Source organism: Marmota monax, unplaced genomic scaffold, assembly GCF_021218885.2.
Source record: "Marmota monax isolate L192 unplaced genomic scaffold, Marmota_monax_Labrador192_F-V1.1 WCK01_AAM20220418_F8-fsc00047, whole genome shotgun sequence".
NCBI classification, from domain to species: domain Eukaryota; kingdom Metazoa; phylum Chordata; class Mammalia; order Rodentia; family Sciuridae; genus Marmota; species Marmota monax.
This window is the reverse complement of record NW_026692072.1, coordinates 2,302,542-2,317,227: the sequence shown is the minus strand read 5'-3', so window position 1 is coordinate 2,317,227 and position 14,686 is coordinate 2,302,542. Positions and strand designations below refer to the sequence as shown.

General features: G+C 43.1%; 1 protein-coding gene across 1 annotated transcript in view; it reads left to right on the top strand.

Moving 5' to 3' along the window:
* Positions 1-785: 785 nt before the first annotated feature.
* The window catches only part of Slc1a2 (solute carrier family 1 member 2), a 145,819-nt gene continuing 131,918 nt past the window's right edge, over positions 786-14,686 (top strand). The window contains exon 1 of the mRNA XM_058583277.1: positions 786-1,436. Coding sequence (XP_058439260.1) covers positions 1,420-1,436 — 17 coding nt within the window. The 5' untranslated portion in view covers positions 786-1,419. The remainder of the gene's footprint in view (positions 1,437-14,686) is intronic.

Here is a 14,686-nt window from a genome sequence, read left to right as displayed (position 1 = left end):
ACCCTCCCTTGAGCGAGCCCATCTGTCTCTGCGCGCCTCCCCCGGGCTCAGAAGCCGACTGAGTGCAGAGTCGAGGGGGTGGAGGCACGTCCCCAGCATCTAGCCACGACAATCTCTCCGCGCCTTTCTAGCCTGCGCCCCCCCCCCCCCGCCCCAGGCCGACCTTTTTCGGTTAAAACAAACAAACAAACAACAACAACAACAAAACTATAGCTTTCCCTTCACCCCGCCCTTCGCCCTCAGGGAGCTGTATTAATATTAATCTTGATGAATAATTAAAGCCCAGAGATTTATGCGGGCCCCAGCTGGGGAAGGCGCGAAGCGGGGCAGTGTTTCGGTCGCGCAGCGTGCGGGTTTGCGCAGTTGGAGTTCTGTGAGGCTCCATACCGCAGACGTGGGAGGATGAGGGTGGGTGTGCTCGCCGGTGGAGGGTGATTTGGGGTCGAGTGTGAGCTGGAACAGAGATGTATCAGCGAGTGAGGGTGAGCGTCGAGGCTGCTCCAGGGATTGGGGACGGAGGGGCATCCCGGGTCTCTGTGCTGCCGCCGGCGCTTCGCCCAGCTTGGGGTGACTTGGGGCCACGAGGACTTGAGGGGAAACAATAGCTACTCCTTAGATTCTGGGCTCCTGCCACGGGCTGCCCAAGCCTTCCGGATGACCGGCGGGCTTCTTTTCTTATTTGGCTAATTTATGGCGAGAGGCTAAGGGGCGGGATGGCAGAGGAGGGACCGCGTCTCGAGATGGGGGCTGGGGGTGGCGGTTAAAGGAGTCGCTCCAGGCTGCGGCGCGGTGATGTCAGCTTTCGACGAAAATAGAGAGGGATCGCCTGTAAATCCTCAGCTCCGGAGGGGCTAAACCTTGCGATCCCTCCCCGGCAGGCGCCGAGCCAGGGCGCCGAGGCCTCTACCACCTGCCCCGGCGCGCACACACCGGCACACGCGCACACGCACGCACACACTCCCCCGTACAGACATTCTCTGTCCTCCCCCCTGCCACCACTCTCCGTGCCCGCCACTCGGCACGCCAGCCTGCCCCGCAGCAAAGCACAGGTGGTAGCGGCGGCGGCGGGGGCGCAGCGTTGTTGCGCGCGCTCCGGTAGCCCCCGGGACAGCGCTGTCTTTGGGAAACCATTCTCCGAACCCTCCAAACCCCCCAGCGCCCAGCCAAGCGCTACTGCAACCTGCGTAGGGGAGCGCGGGACGCGCGCAGTGGAGAGCTAGGACGTGGATTAGCGCCCGCAGGAGCCTCCAGCGCGCGTCGAGGCGCTAAAGGGCTTACCCGGGAGGGGGGTGGAAGGGCGGAGAGAGGCTCCCCCTTAAATACCGCTCCCCCGCACACACGCGCTCACCCCAGCGCCGGCTCGCTCCCTCGCTAGCTGCTGCCGGACTGTGCTGAAGAGGAGGGGGCGTTCCCCAGACCATGGCATCCACTGAAGGGTGAGAGGGCCTTTCTCTATCCTGGAAGGGAAGTGGGAGCCGCTCGCGGGGTGGTGCCCCCCTATCAGGGATGGGGACCGAGAGATATCAGCGCCGGGCCTCTGAGATGGTGGCTGAGCTGTGGCTTGGCTGTAGGTGGGATGATGGGGAGGGGGTTGATTTTCTTTCGTGGAGCTTGCTGCTTAACGCTTTGAGGAAGCCTGGGACAGAGGGTGGTTTTAATTAAAAGGGATAAGATATGATGGAGGTGTGAAAAAGTAAGAAGAAAAAATTCTCTTGGGGTTACTTTTGAGATTTAAAAACAATGAGTGGTCGGCCGCGGTGTGAGCAGACACTGGCTGGACAGGCAGCCGACGAACGCCACTGGGGAGCGCGACGGGGGCTGGAAGGTGGGGACCAGCCGGAATGAATGAGCCCGGACTGGGACCGGGGCGGGGCGAGGATCAGCGCGCGCGGCCTTGAACTCCAGATTTGCAGTCTCGGCGGAGGTGCTGGGACCCCTCGGATCACTCCTTGTCTCTGGATACCGGAATCTCCCTGGCCAGCTCTAAGGAAGAGTGGAAAGATTTGGGTGATTCCCGGGGAAGGCGGGAAAACCTGTGGTTTGGGGCAGAGCAGGAGTCCCCAGACTCTCTCCGGATCAATGTTGGTTTTTCTATTCTGCCTGCAGCCCTGGAGTCTCCCCTTGTCTCTTGAGGCTACATGTGCCTGGAGGAAGCTTCCAGTGATAAATAAGGGCAGTTGTCTTTCCTGTGAGAGAGATGGGGCTGCAAGGGACAGAAGGGCCTGTTAACTACACGTCAAAGGAAGGGTCTTGAATCTTTATCTCCCAGGAAACTTTTGAGGTTTGCTGGAGTCCAAGTGGGAATAAAAAGACTAGTTGGGGAACTCAGCCCTTGGATTAATTTAAAAAAAAAATGGTACCAGCCACTTGCAAGAGATCACTGGATCCATATTATGTAAAAAGAAAATATCAGGGGCTCCTTTGGACCCAAGTGGAAAAGACATTGGTGCTGGTCCTTTTCAGAGTTTCTGTAATAAATCTAACCAACTTGGCAATCTCATTTTGGGCAATGGATCTCTAAGCAGAAGTGAAAAGCTGGTGTCCAAAGACAGATCTCTAGACTCCAATGAAAAGAAAATATTTCTAAAACTGTCGGTCGGTGTCCAGGGGAAGGAATTCACCCTTTTTCTGTCCTTTGGAGTTCTTCCAAAGGGGTCTGGCATCTTGCACGGCATGACGTTTTTTCTTTCTTTCTTTTTTTTTTTCTAAAGGTATAACAGCATAGATGACTTCTCCTCCTCCTCCTCCTCCTCCTCCTTCTCCTCCTTCTTCTTATTGTCATCTTCCTCATCATTATTATTTTGCTAAAAAGATGCTTTGGAAAGACACCTGTGTACAAGAAGGGTGGATCTCGTACTAAAATATATTTCTTGAATTAAATATTAAGAGCCTGTATCATTCAACATCAGTGCCTCCCCATGTTTAATTTAAAAGGTTTTCATATTAGAAAAGCTGTGAAGGTATTTCTGGCTGCCTCCAGGGGCCCTTTAGACTTACCCCTGCTTCTAAAGGTCAGGTTGGAAGATACCTGGGATGATATTGGTAGTAGGTGGGTGATGGTAGTCTTCTGAATCCTGCTCTCTTCTAGTTTTGATGGCCAGATAGAAGAGATAGAGGTTAAGGTAACAACAAAACTCCCCAAACTAAGGGTGATTATCTCTCCTATGTCAGCTCTCCTATGAGAGCTGCCAAATGATTGTACATTAAATATAGAGCAGAAGAGATTTTTAGCATTAAAAAATGATATATAACAAATGTTATCTTTATGCATTGTGTGTATTTAAGAAAAGATTGGCTAAAGGTACTTGTATGTAAGAAGTGAAAGAATTGAAAAAATAATCGGAAAGGCTCTGGGAAACAAATGTAGAAATATCTATGATCCATTGTTATTTAAGAGCAGTAACTGATAGGCAGGAGACATTCTCAAAGTCCTTCTGCTTTATTCTAGGAGCATTTCCTGAGTCCTTCATGTTAGAACATACACCCTAGGATCTCTGGGGGTGGGGGAGGGGGACACAGATATAAACAGACCGGGAGCTGGCTTATAGAAGGTTGGTTCCAGCAGAGGACTTTCAGTACTAAATTGTTCATGAGGAGTGATGCAATTCTTTCCTCCTCCTGATACATTTGGTTAATGCATTTGTAAAGGAAAATTCAGGAAGAATCCCTGGGCTGGTCTCCTTTGTTAGCTTTTGCCCTCTAACAATATTAAAGCTATTTCCTTGAAACACACATTGCTGAGAAGGAGGCGAAAATAGCGATATAATTATACGCTTTCAATGTATGTATTTTCAGTTCAACTCTAACCCGGAATGCATGGGGAATTTAACGCTTAGGTGTTGATGTAGTTGCCATCAACAACATAAGTTGATTACTAAATTTTAAAGACTTATTAGCCAATGACATCTAATGTTTATCACTCCACTTTCAAAGATCATTCATGTACATCATCGTGTTTGATTCTTCTAATAACTCTATGAAGTAGGTAGTCCAAAGAAAATAGAATAAAACTATATGGAATATAATGCCATCTTTCCAGGAAGATTCTAGGATGTGGCAGAGCTTTGGAGTTATCATCTGGAATATTATCTTCAAATGTTTTCCTTAAGGAGTTTGTAGGCATGGCTGTGCTAATTATTGGCTTTCTATCAAATCTTTGGCATGCATGTCCTGTGAGTTGTCTTTTAGAATGTTCTTTTTATAACTTGCACTTATCTTTTGGGGAACATCCTCACCACTGTCTGGTAATTCAAGTTTTCTGATTATTTGGAATTGAGATTTTTTTTTTTTTAGCATCTAGTGTCTATAAAAACTAACAGTGACTCTTTGGACTCTTTGATGGCACTAAGAAGTGCTTTCCTACATAGCATGGTCTAATTTGATAGTTTAACTTTTTTTTTTTTCTCCCTGAGTCCCCTGTCATGGTTAGAATTACTGAGATGGCTTTTAGGTCCCTGACCCAAATTGCAAAGAGATTACAAGTAGTTGGTGGCAGACAGGCTCAAGTCCTTTATTGACTGGGTCACAGTGGAGTGTTCAGATGCTGAAGAGACAGGCATTTTAGAAATACATTCTTAGGAGTGGGGGACAGCTAGGTCACTACATATATCAGAGACTCAACGCGATCTGTCTTCTGATCAGCTCCCAGGAGCCAAGGGGTCAGGGCAAAAGACAGTCTCGAGGGCTTGGGTTTCAGTTTGACTCAGAGAGCAAGTGAAACAGAAAACTGCTGATAGCAAAGACCCTGGTGGAGGAGACCCCTGAATTTATTATTTGAAGCAAAAGAAAACAAAATGTAACAGTTGCTTTCTCCCTTTTTCCCTGGGGAATGAAGTTGAGGTCAGCTGGGGGAAGAGCCCATGGAGTGGGCTTATTTCGGGGGTGAGTAGAGGACATGGGGCTTCAGTTCTAGAGGGGTTTCCATATTGTATGCCTCAGGCTGTACTGGGATTTCATTTCTCATTTTAGAAATATAGAAATTGGTCTCCTTGGGTAAAACAGATATTAGTAGAGCTATAAGAAAGCCATTTCATGTTTACCAAGACAGTCTCTTGTGAGCAATCGAAAGCTTAATTCTCAAGAAATAATTTCTAAATCCAAATGAAACTTGCAAAGTGTAAACACCAGGTTATTAAAAACCAAAACACATGTCTGCACATTAATATCAATGGTTGCTTCTTTTCCTCTTTTATGCAACACAATTAGATGTCTTCTGTTTGGCTTTAGTTTTGAGGGATGTGTAAGACAAGGAGAAGTCCTCTAGAGATGACACTTTGGCTTCGAAAATAAGCAACATTTAACAGCCAAGTGTGAGATTTCTGGGTCAGTATGCCATAAATCCTACAGTTCCAGAATTGCAAATCTCTTTCACAGTCTGAAGCTCAACACAGGTTGAATTCAATGAAAATTCCCTTCTGACATTTCCCTCATGGCTGTACCCACACAATGCCCACATGTCTGTTTTCTTCCTTTTACAGGAAAACTAAATTGTTCTCCATATCGAATTTTCTTTCCCAATGGACTGGCTTGCCTCTCAGAATGAACCAAATCTCCTCTTTATTTCAGTCACCTGCTATAATTATTTTAATCTAATAAAGCACTAATAATTTAAAATCCTCTAGCAATCATAGACATCATTCTCAAGGTAAAATTTTAGTTTTGTTTGCATTTTAAGAACTTGTCCTCACAGTCTGGAAAAATAATTCCAAAAAATAACAAAAGCCAGACATCATCTTCCTTGCAATTTTTGCTTTCATGCCCTTAACAGCTTGTTGGGGGCAGACAGGATGCTTCATAGAAAGGGTTTTAGAATCCAGATTATGGCAAATCTCTTTATTTACCAGGATTGTAAGCTTGCTCTCCTTCCCTCTGTCCGCCCCTCACCCTGCAATACTCCAAACGCCAAGTCCTTGGGATGAATTAATTAATTTAAAAATATTAATTAATTCATAATTTAAAAATATCTCATTGCTCCATCTCCATGTGCCCCATCATTGATTGGAGGCAGATGGCTGCATATTCACTAGTAGAATAGAAAAGAACTGGCAATGCATTATAAACCTGTCTGTTTGACTTTAAGTAATGGCAGAAAAGACAATGGATCAACAGTATTAATGGAGAACGAAGGGTAGACATTTAGTCTTTTAAAGAGAAGAACTCGTTTTCTTAATGCTCTGTGTGTGTGTGTGTGGGGGTGCATTTTCAAGGTGTTTTTCAACAATGTTGATATTTACTCATTTTTTCTTTCATTTATTTACTTAATGTCTCACTTAGATGGGCAGCTGTGACTGCTGCCTGCTGATCCACTGTCTGGTGTCTCGGTAACCTTGCCAGCTGCTGTGGATTACAGACTTGTTGAGCAAGAACTGTCCTTCGAAAATGGAAGGAAGGAAATGAATGCCATTTTGGCAGATAGACTTGATCTGTGTCAATATGGTTCCTGTCTAGGATGGATGATGGCAAATGTTAAAGACCTTGAATGAAGTCCATGGGGACAGAGATGGAGACATTGTCCCCATACTCCACTGGATATTGTGGACTTCATTTAAATTGTGGAGAGTGCTCTCTTCTGTTACATTTGGCCAGGAGGGCCATCTGTCACTGGCTGTTTGCAATTTGGCATTTCCATCAGGTGCTCCTGCTACTCCTAATTCTCAGCCACTGTGCTCTTGGGATCCCATTGCTGGCGACAAAGTTGGAAGGCGGGGGGGGGGGGGCTGAGACCTGTCTGTCACCCCAAGCTTTGCTCTGTGAACAGCATTGGTGTTGAGCTCCTGTGGACTTTATGTGGCCCACAGGAACATTCTTTTTTTAAAATTTTAATTTAATTTAATTTATTTTTTATTTTTTTGGCTTTCAGAAGATTTTGAAAATGTTCAAATTATTTACTAACTTAAAAATGTTTCACCTAAAAAGAAATTCTGATTCTGGATTTTCTTAAAAATTGGGACAATTGAGGACCAAGAACCTGCCTTTTTGTCTCAGTACCATTTATTGAGTAATTACACAGCCCAGGATCTTTAAAAGTACAATGCATGCATTAATTTATTTAGTCCCAGCAGCAGTGCGAAACAGCAAGTGCTATTATTAGTCCCATTTACAGGAATAGAAACCAAGGCACAGACTGATTAAGTAGCTTACTCAAGATTTCACAGCCAGTGAGTGGTAAAGTCTGGCCTTTAACTCTGGATGCTGACTGCTGGGATTATGCTTCTAACCACTGGCTGTGCCTTTTAGTTCCATGGAGCAGCATGTAGCTGAGGCTAAGGAGTAGGTGTGTCCGGAGGCAGGGCACAACTTTCCAGGTTGGGCACCGTCACTGGGACCATTCCAGCTGTGTTTCTTCAAGGCAGATATTCTGAGAGCTTGGATTCCATGCTTAGGGTATGCCACTGCCTGGTGGTTTTAGATTGAAGACTTATTCAAAACCCCATTTCTATGTAATGAAAGGTTAATTCGTGCAACTTTTTATTTGTATCCTTGTAACCACTTCTTGTTATTTCCTTTATCTTTGTTGTGGGTTGTTCTTAATAGAGAGTTCTTTCATAATTATTGATTGCCAGGAAGCTAATAGCATTGTCTCATCTTGATGTAGTGTTTTTAAACAGGCCAGGGCCTGACCACATGGGCCAGTCTTTGGAATATTGACTTGTGGGTATGTATTCTTGGTGGCAAATGTGGCTGGGAATACAGCCGCCCCTGGAACTTATGCTTTTGCAGTCTTCAAGTGCAGCTCTTTAGGGTTGTGATTTAACTTACCCATCCTTCTGAAACAGCTACTGACCCTGTCCTTCTGGGAGTTGGGCTGATATTGTTTGTTTTATAACAGATGCAAACAGTGATGACCTAAGGATACCTTTTGAATGGGGGAAGAAATCTTTCAGAGGCCATATTTGTCTATTGAAGAGTAGCACAGTTTGCTGACCACCCAACAGGGGGCAGTAAAGGTGGGCACCGGTGGTCTGACATTTTTAGGGAATCCCAGTTTCCACAGCATTTTTTTTAAATAATTTTTTTTTGTTTTTTTTTTCTCACCAAATATGTAATTTGGAAATAGTAAGATAATTGCAGTACATCAACAGTATTCATTACTATCACCATGCACAGATATAAATAGGACCATTTATTTGAACTTATGCCAAGGATATGTGACAATACATATGTGACATCACTCAATTCTTGGAAAACTCCTAGGGGATATTATGCTCGTTTTATAGATGGAGAGACTGAAACATAGAGTCTTTGTTTTGATTTTGTGCCATCACTGGGTTCTTTACTTTTCTGTGCCATCTAATCCTATGGTCCTTCATTCTTATTGTGTACGTTTTGCAATTTATCCTCATTTCCTGAAACTCTCACAGACCTTTCTTTTATTTTTGTTGTCTTTGCTCCAGTGAGTGCCTCCAATCATTTTGATCAGAGAAGGCAAGATAGCCTGTCCTTGGTGAGAAAAGGGTATGAGGAATTGAAGAGGTGGCATATAAGATGGAAAGCAATGGCTACAGAAGGAAGTTAATCTTTGAACAGAGATGGGACATTGAAAAGAAAATGCCACCAAAAAAAAAAAAAAAAGAAAGAAAAGAAAAAAGAAAGAAAAAGAAAAAGAAAAAAAGGTGGAGTAAGTTTAGGCAACTGAGAGGGATTGTCATTGCTCAGTTTGTTGACTTCAAATCAGAGAACTTCAGATGGAAGGATCAGCTGTGCATGAAGGAGAACAAGGAAAAGGAGGACAGATAAAACAAGAGATGCATTCTTCTCTATTAGTGTCAGGGAAAACCCACTGTTACAGACCAACCTGGTTTTTTGTTTTCACCTTGGTCTTGACTTAAAAGGACAGTTGGGATCTGACAGCCAGCTTCATTGAGAGAGTGGATGGAACTCAACATGAACTTGCACACCTGTGAAATGGATGGGCATTGACTGACAGCACTCACCTTCACACCCCGAAGGGACTGATGGTCCCCAGGGGATTGGTTTAGCTGTTATTTTTTTATACTTATATGCAACCCATATGGCCTAGAAAAAGTGTCAAAAATAAATATTGGTCTAATTTCTAAGAATGGATTAGAGAGTAATGCAATCATAGACGGAATCTATTTCCCCAGTGTCTTTCTGGAATTCAGAGTCATCAATCAGCACACATTTGTAAAATCATTATGGAATTATAGCACTGAAAGAATCATTGAGTTTTAGATCATGATTAATTGCTAACATTTCAAATGAAGAGCTAATCGTTTGTAGGAGTTTATCCATCTGAGAACATTCAGATTTGGATTCTTTTTTGTAGACATTAATACATTGGGCTGGGGCATTATGGCTGGTTGATTTCAGGAAACTTGATTCTGAAATGAAGACTTGTGTGTATGAAGTGTCTTGACAGTTTATGCACTCGGCATAAAGTGCTGCGAAGGAGGGAAGGAAGCAGTGGTGGACAGTCACAGCAAGGGCCACAACCCACCCACTGTAAGACCTGGAGCAAGGATGGTTCTTCAGATGGTGCCTGTAGAGGAAAAGTGTGTGGCCTTTCTACCCTTGTTTTTACCAGCCATTGGATGCAGCTCTGCTCAGGCAGGGGCTGTGGCCTGAGTGAGTATAGGGCAAGGATTTGGAGAGGAGAGTTCTTAAGAGCTGTCACTTACTAACACTCCCAGCCATGAAGCCAGTGATTCTTTCTGTCATAAGTGTGGAGGTTTGGGATTCTAGGCAGCCTACCTACCACACCATCCACAGACTCCAAATTCAGTGTTTGCAAGACAACAAAATAAGGAATACAGTTGCCTTCCATCTGAATAGGAGGCTGCCACAAAGTTACCATCTGTAACAAGTACTATACCTTATGATTTAGAGGATACAAAATTTCAGTTAGATGGCCTATTGTACAACCAGGGATTATAGTTAATAATAACATGTTATATACTTGAACATGCTAGAGAGTACATTTTAAGTGTTGTTTACACACACACACACACACACACACACACTGTATTCAAGGTAATAGATATATTAATTATCTTGATTTGGCTATTCCACACTGTATACATATATTGAAACATTGTGTTGTATATCAGAAATACATAGAACTATCTATTATACATTAATAATAAATAAGGCTATACCTTAAAATAATGGTGTTGTATGAAAAAAATGAAAAGGGAAGTAAGATTCTTGTGGGCAAGAGGGGAAGAATTAGGGATTACCATCTTCCTCCAGTTTAGTTGTGACTCACAGAGCCAATAAGGACAGGTGACAGAAGCCCTTCTTTCTGCTTCAGTCCTTCTGAGGATGCCTGGTCTAAAAGAGAAGATGGTTTTAACCTTAGGGAGTAAAGTCAACTCCTGATTTCTATCTGGTGTGGTGAAATTAATGGGAGGGGTCAGAAAGTCCAGGAGATAAATACAAGGGAATCAGACCATAGGTATTATTGATATTTCCAGTGTCCAAAGCACCTGTTTTTATATTCCAGCTGTATTTATATTCCAGTATTATTTCCCAAGGAATCCTTACTTGGGAGGAAAGTGGGCAATGACTGGATGGCCTTTTCTGGAATATCTATTTTATTGTTCTATGATCCGAGAAGTCAGGCATTCTGTCAACCTCTGGCCAATGGTGGTCTCGCATGTTGACATTTCTATGCTCTATTTCATTGGTAAATATTAAGGTATGTTCAGAGATGAAAGAACACTTTTGTACCTAATCCAAGGCCTTGTAGATCATAATTCTTTACGTTCTTTCACCTCATTTTCTTTTGTCACTTTAGTCTGCTTTCTGAGACTAGGTCACTAATTACTGTTGTTTGTGTTTTTATTAGCACAATATAATTCAAGAGGCTCAGGTACAGAAATAGAAGATAAAGCAAGCGAACCAAAGTTTCATTAAAATTTCTTTCCTTTCTTTACTAGTTTTAATAATTGAAATATGTTATTGTTTTAGCAGATGAATATTGTGCTTATTTCCAGTATTTGTATAACAATATTACTGATTATTTTCAATTGTATTTAGAAAATACATTTTGCATGTAGAATATAACTGTCAGCCAACTAAAAAACTCTAAAGGATTTGTTATTCACTGTAAAAAAAATTGTTAACAAAAGTTTTAACCTTATGTCTTTTAGACCAGTGGCTCTTTCCATAACACAAAACATAGCATTGTTTAAAATAAAAATATAAACCTATTACATTATGGAATGGCACAAAGAAGTAAAAGACTATCTCCTGCCATACACAATAGTGCACACTTGTAATTCCAGTGACTGTGGAAGTGGAGGTGGGGGGATTGCTTAGTTCTGGCAACTAAGCAAGACCCTGTCTCAAAATAAAAAATAAAAAAATGGGCTGGAAGTGTAGATCAGTGGTAGAATGTGCCTGAGTTCCATCCCCAGTACCACAGGTACCATACACACCCACAGTCTCCCACTAGGACCTCTTCGGAAATCCTGTTCTTGTTTTGTCTGCACTTTGAAACATTTTTCTATGCACATGTAAACATTGTAATCTCAATATGCAAATTGCACCTTCCAATAGACTACCCTAACAATTTGCCTTTCACTTAATACTTTTATGTATATAAGCATGTGGCATAAATATGTACATAAATATTTAAACATATATTTTATATAGAACTTGTAACACCTAAAACATATATGTATGGGTGTATTATAATTGATTCAAAGAGTTCGTGATTGACTTAATTAGTCCTTGATTTAAGTTATCACCGAGTCTTCGTTATTATAATGATGTTGGGTAGAATATGGATGGAGAGGGGGTGGGGTGCAGATGTTCCAAAGATAGCAGCAATAATTTAACTGCAAGTTAGTGGTATGAACTAGAGCACAGTGACCAACATGCATTACCAGATATCAGGGGTATTAGAAGGATTCAGAGCCCAAGAGCATGTGGGGTGAGCAGGAGGAAGGGAGTAGCATCATCTCACAGGTTGCTGGCTCAAGTAAATAGGGGGTGAGGTGAGTGCAGAAAAATAATTCTGGAGCAAAATGGCATCTTTGAAGAAGAAAGAGATAATGGATTTGGCCCAGTAGGCTGGGTTGGGATTTTTGTGTATGTGGGATAGGAGGTGGAGATGTTCATGTGAGAGGCTGGAGTGTTTGTAGAATGGCAGTTATAACTGTAGAAGAAAATGAGCTCACTCAGACAAATCATGAAGGCTGGAAGAAAGAACTGGGCTGAGGGAAGGCTCCAGGGGAGCTCTGTGGCCATGAAGATGAGCAGAGGGAGTGAGTCAGGATGTGTAGCATACGGAGACATAAGAAGGAGAGTCAGAACAGAGCAGGTGTCCTGGAGTGGCTGCCGGTGCCACATGATATAGAGAGAGTAAAAAATGTCTGTGTTGTAAAATGATCATTGGATTCATCAATTTTAAGGCCATTATTGGCCTTTCTCAGAGCAGGGTCAGCAAAAACGATGGCTTCTGTCACCATGTTGGTATAGATTCAGAAGTGGGTGGAGAGAAAATGAAAATAGTTTTTTTTTTTAAATTTATTTTATTGGTGCATTGTAATTGTACATAATAGTGGGATGCATTATGTCATATTTGTACATGTGCATGTACATGTACAATTCTTCAAATGTGGTGGCCTTGCCCAGCTCAGGGCTGTTGTCTTTCCTGTACATTTCCTAGGACTCAAGTAGTCAAGGGCAGGATGGGGATAGGAAATTAGATACAGGGGACACCAGGATTACATTTTGGTTTATTTTTCTTAGTTTTAGGATGTGTGTGTGTGTGTGTGTGTGTGGGTGTGTGATCTAAGCACATTCATATGCTGAGGGGAAGGCTGGATTAATAAAACTGAGGTCTTGAATACTCTGTGGAAGATGCCGATGAAGGAAATAATGGGAACCAGAGGTAACTCATTGTTTGCTTTGATGGTTCCTGAAGGGGAGGGCGGGGCAGCAGGCAACACTTGTCCAAAGCATCTTGCAGTCTTCCTCTTTGATGCCACAGTGTTGGGAAAGACATCTCAGAATGCAGAGGAAGGGAAAGGTCACCTGCCCAGTTGCCAGATCCACACTGTCAATGCTGCTGATCCATAGAGTGACAGACGGGGCAGTCCGCTCTTCTTACATCTCTAGCCTCATTAGTTGGCAAGCTAGAGTTGGGTATAGTTCCATGGTGGCTGCTATTTTCTTTAAGATTCACCTTCCTCCGGCTTCCTGTGTCTCCCTGGCTGAAATTCTTCCCTCTCCCCCTTTAACCCTTTTGTGTTGCTCTGTAGCTTGTGAAACTTCCCTGGACTGTCTTTCTCTCAATCTCCTTTTGGCCTCTACTTTCTCTTTGGATCCTTTCCTGGGCATTTACACCCCACATGTGTCCTGATAACTCTCAAACGTGCATCTCTAGCTCAGGTCTCTTTTTATACCTCAAGATCAATAAATCCTATGGCCTAATCAATGTCTCCGTTTGTTCCAGTGGTGACCTTAAAATTGACTAATCCATTATCACTTTGCAATACTTCATCATTGGATCTCTGTATAGAACGGGTCATCCTTACTTCCTCCCAAGTTTTCCCTATCTTAGTAAGTGGCGCTGCCATCTATCTAGATATTCAAAGTCAGAAATATAAATATCGGTCCTGGCTTTTTTGCCCTCCCATTTGCCCCACCTACAAGTCTTTTTCAGTCCTCTCTCCATAGGATTCCTCATGTCTGGCCCTTTCTATTGCCACAGCCACCACGTTAGCCCAGGCAACTGTTAATGCTCTCCTGGAAGCCACACAGCTTTCAGTTCTTCAAATGTGGGGGTCTTGCCCAGCTCAGGGCCTGTTGTCTTTCCTGAATCTTTCCTGTTCTCCATCTCTCACCATTCTTCAGATGGCTAGTGTCCTCTTGTCACAGCGTCCTTCCCTTCTCAGCTTACATGTCACTTCTCAGAGAGGCCGTCTCTCCCCACTCCATCTAAATAGGTCTCCCTTTCTTAATCCTACCACGTTCCCCTTATTTGCACCAATGGCAGCTTTTAAATATTTTCCTTGTTTATCCTTTTATTCATCTCCTCCCTCGCTGGAATCTGAGCACTTTGAGGGCCAGTTCACCATGGCAGAAACCCCTGCCTCCCATCCAACAGGCTATACTCAGTAAACATTTGCCAATTGAATTCTCAGCCCTCAGCCTAGGGAAGGAGGGATGGAGTCTCAAAAGAGGTGACATTTGTCCCTACTCTGTTCTTAGTTACTCTCCTTATATCAAAGAAGACATTTGGCATTTGTTTTTTAGGGATTGGCTAGCTTCACTTAGCATAATCTGCTCTAGTGCCATCCATTTCCCTGCAAATTCTATGATTTTGTCATTTATTGCATGGAAATGGAAGGAGACCCTCAGGGTTATACAAAAGAACATACAAGAGGAAATGAGGGGAAAGGGAAAAATAATACAAGGGGGAGAAATGAAGGTCAGTAGAGGGGGCAGAGAGAGAAGAGGGGAGGGGAGGGGAGGGGAGGGGGGATAGTAGAGGATAGGAAAGGTAGCAGAACACGACAGTCACTAGTATGGCAATATGTAAATCAATGGATGTGTAATTGATGTGATTCTGCAATCTGTATATGGGCTAAAAATGGGAGTTCATAACCCACTTGAAGCAAAGTGTGAAAGATGATATATCAAGAACTATGTAATGTTTTGAACAACCAACAATAAAAAAAAAGAAAAAAATAAATTCCTTATGTAAAATGGCACA